The following is a 12,957-nucleotide window of genomic DNA, read 5'->3' on the forward strand; positions in this document are numbered from 1 at the left end:
TGGCCATGTCCTGAGCAAAGTGGACATGTGACCCACACACCCACAAAGTGGCCACTAGCCATGTGCACACTTCAGGCGGCTTAGCTTAGCCCTGGCTTTGTCCATGCACCTTGGCAAAGTATCCAGTAGCCATAGCCGCAGACCAGTGGACCACCAATTTGGGACAAGGTACACTGGGCATGGGCCTCATACCCACAATGAACAGCCACCACTTTGAGTTCCAAAGCTGGCCTTAGCCCTGGCAAAGTTGCCACTTGCCAAAGCCAGTGGCCCACAGACCTACAATGGTGGCAAAGAGGCCAGTGGGCAAGGCTGCCCCTACAACAGTAGCAAATTCCAGTGGCTTGGTGAGGCCTGGGGATGGTGAAAGGCCATCCCGTGGATAAGGAGGCCACTGCCTATGGCCAATAATCGCTCCCAGTGGCTTATGATAGCCTGAGGCATGGCCATAGGCCATGTCCTGACCAAATTGCCTAATTACCACTTCGGATTGTTGGGGGTTGGAGGGGAATGGGTTGAAGGCAGTGCTCCATCTAGGATGCCTGGGGCATGGGTTAAGGCCCTTCTGCAGGCAAAGTGTGCCCTTGCCATGACTTAAGGTCATGCTCAGTAGAAACAGCAGGTGGCTCGAAGATGCCCAAGACATGGCTGAAGGCCATGCCTGGTGTGTACTATAGATATGATTGGTGTATCATTTTAAAACTATAGAAATACAGTGAAAACATGTAGGTTAAAGTGGCTTTATGGTTAACTTTATCTTTAAAAAAGTATAATTCAGTGAAAAGCTTTGATAACTTGGTACTTTTCGATTACCATGTACAAGATATAAATGTCATGTCTTGGCTTTTATTATGCTAAATTCTAGGTTTGTGCAATTTTGTGAAGGTGTGGTAAGTTTCAGGCCCTTAATTGACTCAGTTTAGACACAATGGGCCTCATTACGAATAGCGCAGTAAAAACGGGGTGATTACCGGCATGGAGGTAAGAGCGGGTCCGTGCTCGTATGACGCCGCTAATAGCGGGTGATTACGAGTGCGCGAGCACGCATGAACCCCCATGCCGGTAATGGCCATACCGGCATGTCGCTAAAAGCCCTCCAACCTTCGGATAGCGCCATCACGGGACCCGCTGATATCGCCTCCGCCTAGGAGGAACCCCTTAATACCAACCCGGTAATAACAACATGCTAATACAGGGCTCGTAATACCGGACCCGGAAGTAATGGCATCGCGTCGGAACAGGAACTGCGCCGGCAGCCATCTTTAAAAACACAATCCATTGCAATCCTCCCAAACCAACAGTTGTTTACAGGAGACACCAGTGGCAATACATACACCATGTCGAAGGCAACCCGGAAGACTACCCCCCGCCTGCAGAAAACACGCTTTTTCTGATGCAGAATTGAACATGCTTGTGGACACCCTTGCCGCACATGCTGATGTGATAAAAGACCAGAACCTGAAGCGTGAGGTGCAGCAGCGCAAGAAGGAGATCTGGCAGGAGGTAGCCCGCAAGGTCTCCGCTGTTGGAACCACCCCACGGACAGTGAGGGATTGCAAGAAGAGGTGGGATGACCTCCGCCTCAGGGTCCGCAATATCCTTGCAAGCAACAGGAGGGAGGCCATGGCTACAGGCGGGGGTCCCCACTCTCCTGCCAAACTGACCACCTGGGAGGAGACGGCAAGCACCTTCATCAATCTGGAGTCCATCGAGGGATTTGGGGAGATGGAGACGGGTGAGGCAACATCAGCAGATGGAGGTGAGTGACCCTGCAGATCCCTGTAGGGGAAACCATGACGTATAACAAGTGATGTGAAAGAGAGTCTAGGCAAGGCAATGCATGTCCCAACACACACATTAACATATTCTTGTGCAGATGGAGGGGCAAACCCTGCCACACTGAAATGCATGCTGAATGCCAATCCCATTACCAACACACAGCCAACACACACAGACCTTGCCCATGTAATACATCACACAAACCCCAATACAACAGCATGCCACCTGCCATGCAGCAAATGCCAAAATGCCCCCTCATACTACCCTGTGTGACACATCTGTAAGACATGAATGCATGTTTAATGAGATACTCCACAGCACCATAGAATGCATCTGGCATATAACACCATCACTGATGCCCTGCATCTCTTCTACCCCCCCAGGCACCGATGGAGAAGATGCCAGTCAGGATACCACCATAAGGGCATCCACGTCCCGGCCACAGAAAACGGCAACCGACACCACCACCTCCGGTGCAGCCTCGCAGCCCACACCTACACCCAGTGCGCCTGACACTGTGGACACCCAGCTGGCCACACCTACACCCAGTGCGCCTGACACTGTGAACACCCAGCTGCCCACACCTACACCAGTGGAAGGCGAGGCCCTAGAACCACGGGCCACCACCGAAGATGAAGTGGAGGAGTATGTGGACCAGGAAGGAGTCACGCATGTGGGATGTCCACACTCCCCAAGCCCCGTTTCCACCCCCCCAACCCAGCCCTCACCCACCTACGCAGTGCCAATCCCTGCCTGCACGATTCCGACCTGAGCCCCATCCACGAGGACAGCACTGATAATACAGGCCCCGTGACAGCACCCTTGACCACTGCTGCACCCACCAACAGCTTTGAGGTGCAGCTGGCGAGGGTGGAGGCCAGACAGGAGTCGATGTTGGACCTGCTGTGCCAATACATAGCGGATGGTGAGGACACCAGGCGGGAGATATCCAAAGCCATAGCAGGGACCAAAGCCGCCATAACGCCCAACACAGCCGCAGTCAATTCCTCGGCAGTGCTGATGAGAGACTGTCTGAGGGCCAGCACACAGGTCCCAACATCCATCCTGCTGCACATGCAGCGGCCACGACTTGCAGCAGGCGTGGAAATCCCCACCAACTCCTCAACAGCCACCACACCTGCTTCCTCTGTCCCCACTTCCTCTGGACCCCCCAGCCCTGTGCGTCCTACGAGAAGGAGTGAGAGGCACACTGAAATGCTGCCCCCGGACAGCAAGAAGTCCCGCAAATAGTGTGCGAGAACTATGGGAGTGGCTCAGATGGTGTTGGGGGTGAATGGGAGCATTAGGGGGAGTTCACTGGGGTGGGGTTTGGGAGTTCACTGGGGGGTTTTGGGAGTTCACTGGGGGGGTTGGGAGTTCACTGGGGGTTTGGGGAGTTTACTGGGGGGGTCTGGGAGTTCACTAGGGGGTTTTGGGAGTTTACTGGAGGGGTTGGGAGTTCACTGGGGGGTTGGGGGGTTGTCACATTTTTGCAGTTTGAATCAATACACCCGTTGTGTGAAAAAACATTCAATGCCTGGACATTTTTCATTTCGTGTCTATCCATTTAATGTATGACGGTGTTCAGTGCCCAACTCCCAACATTCACTGTGTGCATGTCCACATGGACCCCCCAGTGTATCACTGACACATATCTATCAAAGTCCCTGTGGTTCAGAAGTATTCGTGAATCAGTGATTGGTGTACTGCATGGCCATCCTGTGCATCACTACTGGCAGAGGTGCTGCTTCACCTCCGTCTCCATCCTCATCATCCTCACCCAGTGCATGCATGTCAATGTCAGGTGGCAGTGGTACATTTCTCCGGACGCACATGTTGTGCAGCATGACACAGGCCATGGTGATCTTTGCCGCCTTCTCAGGCCTATAAAGGAGTGCTCCACCAGACCTGCTTAGGCAGTGGAACCGCGCCTTCAACAAGCCAAAGGTCTGCTCAATCACAACACGGGTACGGGTGTGAACCCGATTATACTCCTCTTCATGGCTGTTTCACGGGTTCCTCACAGGGGTAAGTAGCCACGGCTTCAAGGGATATCCTCCATCACCTGCAGGCAAATACAAATAGGTGTGTGTCACTCTGAGCTGCCACCTTCAGGATTCACAGTCATGCCCACAGCTATTTGGTGTGGACATGCACATGTCCCTGTACGTATGCACAAATATTATCTAGATGCATTCTATACTGCTATGAGGTATGGTAGTCTGGATGGCGTTGAATAGATGATGCATGGTGAAATAATGCATGCTGAGGCGGATGTACTGTGGTTGTACAACAATGTTTCACCTCCCATTTTTGCTGTGTATACTACACTGTGCATGGTCACACTAACCACGTTGGCACAGTTGCGATCATGTTTAGTGATGCATTGCTTGACATACACATGGTGGCCGGGTTGTGCATCTTACATGTGGTCGTTTATATACGTTAATGGTCAGATGTGTGCCATTGATGTGTCATGTTGGGTTTGGGGGGTTCAGGTCAGGAGTCATTAGCTCTGCGTGCATTCTCCACTCACCGTCCATTCCCACCTAGGTGGAGTATGCACCCCCCATTCCCACCCAGGTGGAGTATGCATCCCAACACATCACTACCCCGATGCACTGCCATGGGCCAGTCAGGCAACTCACCAAGCAGCCAGGCACGTGGTCCAGCATGTCGCTCCATGTGCCGGGGTAGCGTGGAGTTACGCAGCACCATGTCATCATGTGTTGATCCGGGAAATTGGGCGCAGCAATGTGTGATGATCTTGCTGGAGTCACGTACCATCTGCACATTGATGGAGTGGTATTGCTTGCGATTGTGGTACACCGCCTCTACGGCATGGGGGACTACCAATTCTACATGAGTGCAGTCCAGGGCACCAACACAATTGGGCATGCCTGCCAGTGCATGGAAGCCTACTCTGGTGTTGGCTATCTCCTAGGCAGTCCGTGGTAGGGATATGTGGGTGCTAGCATTCTTCAGAAGGGCATCCAGCACTTGGGTCAGCATGCGTGAAAATAGTGGTTGTGAAATGCCGTGCAGCTGGCCCACTGTGTGCTGGTAGGTGCCTGTGGCCAGGAAGTGGAGCACAGACACCACCTTTAGTAGCGGGGGGATGGCAGCGGGTATTTCTATGAGGCTGGCAATGTTGTTGCCTATCATGTCCACTATGGTGGTGATGGAGTCCCGGTCCAAACGTTACAGGGTGTGGATCTGGTCAGGGGTTAGATTGAATGGGCTGAGTCTGATGCGAGGGATTGGTGGCTGCCTACGAGGTACTACTGGCTACACTGGTGGTAATTGCTGGGCCTGTCTCACCCTCCTTCTCCTCCTGCGTCTCCTCTGTGCTGTCTGGTGTTGCTGCTGTAGTTGTTGTTGTAGTTGCTGTTGTTGCTGTAGTTGTAGCAGTATAGGCATGTCCTCCAGCGCCATGATTGCAACAGCTAGTGGTAGCATTTTTGTGTAGGAAGGGGTGTGGTGTGTGGGTGTACTCCTTTTATACTGGGCCAGACTCCATTGAGTCCACATGTGGTGAGTGTGTGCACCTGTGGCAGTTGGCTTGATTGCTGATTGCTGTTTACGGGTGGTCCACGATGCCTGTATGCCTGCCATCGTGCAGGCCCTGATTACCGGCTTCGGGGTGCCGGTATGTGCATGCCCGCGTGGGTTGTGATGTCCTCCTATTACCGGTATGCCGGTATTTACTCCCCCAAGGGGAGCGTGTACGCGCCCATGCCGGTATGAAGGAGCATGGTACGGGCAGTGCCGGTATTGGCGGGTTGTCGGGTCGGAATGCTCCAGACCCGTTAACGATGCCGCTATTACCATTCCGCTTTCCTTTTTTCATTACCTCCATTCTCGTCATGAGGCCCAATAAGATTCCACATGAGCTTTTCAGAAGGGTGAAAACTGTGTTCCTCACACTTCTGTTCCTCTTTAAAACAATATATTTGGTAAATGATTTGCAATAAAAGGAGTACAGCACAACCAGAGAGGTTTCAGAAAAAGTAAAAACGTACAATCCTATAAAAAGACATAAGAAAATCACATGCAGAATTCTTCACGAAAAACCTTTGATTGATATTTATAGTTAGTGGGGACAATGATAATCCTTAATTACTAATAAAAGTTCAATCTTCACATGTACAACACAATACCCAAGAGGATTCATCCACAGAACTGTGCCCTATTTGCTCTTCTCCATAGTATGTTTGGATTTAGAGAGATACAAATGTAGATCCATCATGAATAAACTCTCCGGCCCTAATAAGAGTCACAATCTTCCCACTTCTGCAAAGGGGATGACTGGGTCTTCTCTGACCGCTCCTTGAGATGTCTGCAACATGAGGTCTAACTCTTTACAGAGAGCTGTTAATGCTTATATTTCCTGATTCACTCCTACGGCACAGAAAATGTTGGGAATTGAAGTTGTGTTTTCCACAATGGCCGCATAGAAACAATGTAAATCCATGACCAGTGCAGAATTTGAATAAGTGACCTGTTTGTTAGCAGCATATCATTTCTGGCTTTTGTTCAATTTCAGCACATTTGAACCAAAAGTTGCACTATTTTTCGAGCATTGAGCCATAGTATTCACACAGGTAGTCTGCAGAGTTGAAAAAATGGTACTGGTTGTTGCATTACTTTACCAACATTGGCTTTATGCTAAAAAAGGAACAAAAAAGACCATGAATGGAGCAAGGCAAAAGGGATGACTGTATAAAACAAACAGTTTTATTTCATAGCATATACACAAACATGGTGTCATCACACTCCTGATGTATCCAAATCTATCTCCCAGGTACAAAATAAATTATTCTGAAGAAAGTTGTTTGTTGCATTTGAGAATATCTTAATGTCAACATGTTTCGGCTAGGCTCTTCTTCAGGGTACATGATATTCAGTTTGCAAACATGTAGAAAAAGAGGATTATGTCTTAGAAGATACATTCATATTGAAACAGTATAGATATTATTATTAAAGAGGGGAGGGGTCCTTCTGGAGTTCCTTCTGGGAGTGCATATTTCTGGCCTGTGTTTCTGTAGCTGCTATCATCACTTGGTACTCTTCCGTAATCTTCCCTTAAAAAACAAATGGTCACATGTTTGTACAAAACACCTCCTTTATCCAAAATTAGTCTTCCCAGCCAATATATAATACTGTGTCAGGTAATTACAGGAATGAATGAACTCATTATTCCTCATGCCAAGGTCATTTCTTCACTTTTGGGTTCCTTATTCAGCTTTTGCAAAGTATTCTGACTTGGGACGTTTGAGACAGATGCATTCGCTGGCATCGCGCAGATCAGTGATGATTGGAGCTTTGGATTTTCTTAAAAATAGTATTTTTCCTGGTTATTGCAAAACACTTTCGTAAAAACAGCCATGTGCCATTTCTCAAACCCTTCATGGCGACTAAGTGTTTCTTGAAAATGTGATTTTGACACAAGCCACATTAAGAATTGGCACCCTCCAATCCACCTCTTTGGTTTTCAGGTGGAGGTGAATGGCCGGAAGGTTCAGCTGGCGCGACTCAGGAACCCCTGGGGGAAGGTGGAATGGACTGGTCGATGGAGTGACAAGTGAGTATGCAGTCAGTCACCGGGCGCATGTCCGTATAGGGGGCTGGTGCCTTTTTTTTAAAACGTATTTTTATTACACCTGCAGCATAATTAAAATCGATCTCCAAGTTCACAATATGAAAGACCCTACTAATAGAGATTGGTACCCAATTTGAATGATTTGTTCACCCACGGATAGAGTCTTGTATTCTTGTTCATGCGTCTTTGTTTATTTTTTCCATTCCTTTGACTTCTGTGACCATTGAAAGAACATACCAGGCAGCTGTGACATCCAGCGTCCGCTGCACGACACTGGTGTAGAGGAGTTGGTGAACGTGGGGGTCTTGCTCATGACCCCCCCTTAGTTATAGTGCCAAAGATGTCTTCTTCTAGAAAATCAGGCAGAAAACAACAGGTTCCTTGTATTATATATTCAGATGTGACTGGTGTGGGTGAGACTGGAATATTTAGATCAGTAACTTAAAAACATAAAAGGTTATTTTAGTCAGACACCCAGTACATGCAGAATGCATTGCAGATTATTTTGCCTGCCATCTTGTGTTGTTACTTACTTGTATGGTTACTTCAGTGGAATAATTCTTCTAGTTTTTGCCTACTTTTCCATATTTGCAGCTCTTTGCTTGTGATCACGCTCCCCCCACTCTGTTGGTATGTGACAGTGACTAATCTATCAGAAAGGATGGTATAGGGCTTGGTCCTGGGATTAACTAGTCTGTACCAAGTTCAGAGGGGATCTCTGAAACATCCAAGCTAAAGGTGCCATCAGGAATATTCATGATCTGAGGGTCCAGAAAGCTTTCTGAAGAGAAGATTACCTAAGACAAAATGAGCTGGGAGGGAATCTCTGCTGTGAGAGTGCAAAGGCTGCACTGCACTCTGGTGTCAGGCATGAGAAATTCCCATCATCCCTGGTTTAACACTTTGTGAGGTGCTAGGCAAGCTCACTTTGTCTCGATGTGCAGTAAAATAAATCATGTCGTTCTCACTGTTGGCCGCACAGTGGATTTCTCAGAAGCCCTCCTGCTGGAATGGAAGCCCCTTTAGAGGCTTGCCATGTCCGGGAGTGAGAATGCTGGGAGATGTTTTGTTAAGCAGATGACATCTCTGACCCCCCCTCCCCCCAGCCCCCCACTGCCCCTTTTCTTTCTTCTCTTTTCCCTGCAGCTGTCCACAGTGGAATCTTCTGGATCCCGTCCTAAGGGCAGAGATGCATGTCAGAGCTGAAGATGGAGAGTTCTGGTAAGACAACATTGACTTTCTCTAAAGTGAGCACAACCAATTAGTCTATTCGGATTTTCAGTGCGTGGTAGAAAAACATGCAGGAAAATGCAGCATACAGTACAAAAAAATCACATTTCATATAAATTGCATTTTTACGAACCTCGGCCACACCACACTGAGTCAGACATGCCTGAGTTTATGGAGCTAAGTGCAACATTCACTCACATAAATGTATACTTCTTTCTGTGGGCCAGGCTATAAATGGAAAATGTGCACACTGGGCGCCCACTGGCTAGAATGGGCATTTTGCATTTGTGCAGACACTGCAAGGGTGTTAAATTGACAAGAGTGTATCCGACTGAACCTAAGAAAAAAGCCTTGAACCCCAACCGATCCTTGGGCTTTGTCCCTCTTGCATGGACGGGCGTAAAGGACAACCACTTCATGCTCAGCAGTGAATTGGAACCCTATCAGGCATCCCCAGGTGTCCACCATTTACACTAAGCGCAGCAGGTCTAGCAGACTCCCCTCTCATTTTGTGTTGTGCAAATGTTCAGTGAGTGAAGAATGAAAACAGTCAAACTCTGCAGACTCCATACTGCCCCATATGAGCAGGCACACCTCTCCTCTTGCAGGAGTTGTAGGCTTGCCAATGTGGGGAACCTCAGGAAATGCAATCCAAGGCAGGTAACCCAGCCCCCCTCCCCCACACTAAGTTGGGTAGGCAATCATGCAATAGGGGTCTCAATCTCCAGATGCAGGCCCAGGAACACAAATTGTGGGATGCTGCAAGCCAGAGATGAGGAGACTTCCCTGGCTGTTAGTGGTCCTCTTTGGCCGGTGACGTGGAAGACTTATTCCCACCACACACCGCCAAGCCTGCTCCCCTAGGTCACCTGACTGGGGTCGGGGATTGGGTGTCAGACTCTTGAAGATCGATGCATTGCTGTTTCTGGATGAATGTTTTAGAATTTGTTGTATATTGTTTCTTCACACTAACAGAGTATTGTGCGATATTATAGATTGATTTGAGTAATAATGCGAAATATGTTTTCGTGACTTTCCTGAAAGATCTTCAGTCTCATTAATTCGTGTAGAGCAGATATATATTACAGGGCCTGCGGTTGCAGCCCTGTAGTAATGGTTAAGTTGCTCAACTCATAGGAAGAGCACTTTTTTGGGTGGGGTATAACCTATGCCCCCTTCCCCCAGATGAATCCTCACAAAACTTTTTTTTTACAACTACATCGCTCTATTGGAATTAATCTGTGAAGTTTGGTGTTGTTTCGTGAAGGGGGCCAAAGTTATAGGGGGTCCCAAAATGTGTGGAAATCCTCATAGACGCAATGGAAAAAGAATGTTGCTCATGCCTACAAACTGCTGGATGGAAGCGCGCTTTTGAAATTTGGGGCAAATCCATCTAGTAGTTTTTTAAAAAAAAGAGTCAAAAAGTAGATAAAAACAAATTAGTGTTATCTGGGTTCAGTCCGCTCACTCGCTTCCCTATTTGGCCCCCGGAAACACCCATGGGCCAATCAGGGCCTGGCGTGATGTCTGCAGACAATGGAAGTGCCCGCTGATTGGATGGTGAAAAACGTGTGCTGCATCAGATATTTTGAAACGGTTGCCATGCCGGATTTGCGAACAACGCCCGTTTTACGCGGACATTGCGGTAAAAACATATGAAAAATTACAACATTGCACTTGTCAGACTAATGAAACAATTTCTTGGGAGGTGAGGGGTGATGAGGTTGGGATGGGTTATGGCCATAAAAAGCCCAAAAAAAGTGTTTTTTCTTTTCTGATGTCCGCAAACATCTCAGATGTTTGGGGGCATCCATTCTTATTTCTGAATTACAGGGCTGGTAAAAAGCAGTTTTTAGATGGCTTATAACCTTGGACCACTCAATTAAACTGCAAGAAATGTTGCAATATTATTCTAGACCTGACCTTAAATGGTTCTGCAAAGCCTGGTGATGTTTTGCCAAGAGGGAGCAAAAATAGGGGGCAGGGGTCCCTAAATATTTGAAAGGCTTATACAGCTTATACATTTGGAGCCGTTTGATGAATCTGCACAACATTTGCAAAAAGGTTGGTGGGATTTTGTCAAGAGGGGGCAAAATTAGAGGGGGGGTCTCAACATTTTTAGATGGCTTATAACTTTGTTGCCATTTGACGAATATGCACAAAGGTTTTCAGTAAGATTATAGACCCCACCTTGAATGTTTGTGCAAAGTCTGAATGGATTTTGTCAAGTGGAGGATATATGACTATATTATGTACGTACACTTTGACACTTTTCAAAAAATAAAACATGGACGGATTTGCAGAAAACATGTGCAAGGAGCATTGTCAAGGACCTGAAAGCATGGTTTTGCTAAGGTGTCCATGTTTTATGTTTTTTAAAGTGTCATAACAGAGGTACAAAAAATACTGATATACCTTTAGTGACTGAGGTACAGACTGTGGCCTGGCTCATAGGGATATATTTGATTAATGCACATTTGTTACTGAGCGAAATGAAAATAATTCGATGTTCTTTTCTTTTTGCCTTCCTTTTCACTGCATATATATATATATGCGGGGGAGACCCCCCGCAATCCCCACTCCCTCCCACATTCATTATTTACTTTACCCAACCCCCTACAAATATTTTTTTATTTCAAATTTTTCTATTAGGTTTATTATCAACATAACAATTAGTGTTATCATAACTTAAATATCCCCCACCCTTCATTCCCTCCCCCCGCCCTCACGAAGACCACTATTCTTCTTCTTTCAATTCTGCCTTCACCACATGTCCATCATGGGGTTCCTGTTGCTTCGGCGGAAGCATCTTCCTCTCTGGGGCTGAATAATGACATTGATGTAAGTCATCGCTGGTGTCCAATTTTTGTTCTGTAAGCACTTTCTCCCATGCCCCGGTTTCTGCCGTTGCCCATTTTCGGAGGTCCTCCCACCATAATGTAGTGCTTGGGTTTTTGGGGCTTTTCCAACCAATAGCGATGCGTCCCTTTGCTAGGATGTACATCAGGTTCTTGAGTTTGTTCAGAGGCTTGTTATTTTTGCTTTTATTATATCTGCCCAGAATGCATGCCTTTGGCGACATTATGTCTAAGTTAATGTCTGCCTCGGCCACCTTTGCAGCGATTTGTGCCCAAAATGTTTGTATTATCTGGCATGCCCAAAACATGTGTGTCATCCCCGCGCAGGGTTCGTTGCATTTTGGGCACTGCTTGGTGCTCGCCCCCTTGAACTTGGAGATGACCTCAGGTGTGAGGTATACTCTATTGGTGATGTATAACTGTATAAGTTTCAATCAGGCATTTCTGGATACCTTTTTATGATAGTGGGTTATGGATCCCCCATACCTTATCCTCAAATTGCAGGCCTAACTCGTGTTCCCATTTCTCCTTGCTCTTGAGTTCTTGCTTCGTTGTGCTGTCCAACAATGTTTTATAGAGCCTCGAGGTTTCGTGTCCCCCCTCGGCTATGTTCAGCATGTTTTCTATGGGCTCATGCTCTGTTTCAAGGTTTTCGGTCTCAGGCCATCTGTCTGTGAGCCGTCGTACCACCGCACCGTGGAGTAGGAATTGGCCCTTTGGGAGTCCCGAGGTCTCATGTAGCTCCATAAATGTCAAGATCCCTTGTTCACCCACTAGGTCACCCAGAGTGGCGACTCCACAGGGTTCCCATGTGCTCCCGACCTCTTGTAGGCCCCCTGGTCTATTTGTCATGATGGCGGCTATTGGGATCTGGGGAGATTATGGGTCTTTTATCTTCACGGTCTTGCATGCTCGTTTCCAAATTTGAATTCCTAGTTTCACCAGGTATGGGTTGTGTTGAGTTGCGCCTGCAGGGGTCCAGAACAAGTCTCTGAGTAGCATGTGGGGGATAGCTGGTTGTAGGAGTCGGGTGTCAGTTGTGGTTTCATCTGCCATCCATTGCACCACGTGTTTTAGTTGGCCTGCTAGGTAGTATAGCGCGAAGTTGGGAATTTTCAAGCCTCCTTTGTCGTAAGGTCTCTGCAGCACTTCTAGTGCGACTCTGTGCCTCCCTCCCTGCCAGAGGAATTGTCTGCAAAGCTTGTTTAGATCTTTGAACAACTGTGGTGGGATGTTGAATGGGACGTTGGTGAAGTGATGTAAGAGTCGGGGCAGCGCCACCATCTTAAGGAACCCTGCTCTACCTGCCACCGAGAGCGGGAGTTTGTTCCAAAGTCCATTGATTTTTCTAAGCTTTCCTTTGCTCTGAGTGTGTTCAAGGTGTGCTCGGCCTTAGGGTCTTGGTGGATGGTAATTCCCCAGATATTTGAGGGAGGTGGTCTCCCATTCATTTAAAGGCCATGGCAGGGAGGCGTTCTTCTCTGGTCT

General features: G+C 47.7%; 1 protein-coding gene across 1 annotated transcript in view; it reads left to right on the forward strand.

Moving 5' to 3' along the window:
• Positions 1–12,957, forward strand: part of LOC138567788 (calpain-1 catalytic subunit-like) — a 398,207-nt gene that overhangs the window by 202,310 nt on the left and 182,940 nt on the right. The window contains exons 7-8 of the mRNA XM_069646278.1: positions 7,278–7,363; positions 8,528–8,602. Coding sequence (XP_069502379.1) covers positions 7,278–7,363; positions 8,528–8,602 — 161 coding nt within the window. The remainder of the gene's footprint in view (positions 1–7,277; positions 7,364–8,527; positions 8,603–12,957) is intronic.

This window comes from Ambystoma mexicanum, chromosome 2p, assembly GCF_040938575.1.
Source record: "Ambystoma mexicanum isolate Mex_15411 chromosome 2p, UKY_AmexF1_1, whole genome shotgun sequence".
Classification (NCBI taxonomy): domain Eukaryota; kingdom Metazoa; phylum Chordata; class Amphibia; order Caudata; family Ambystomatidae; genus Ambystoma; species Ambystoma mexicanum.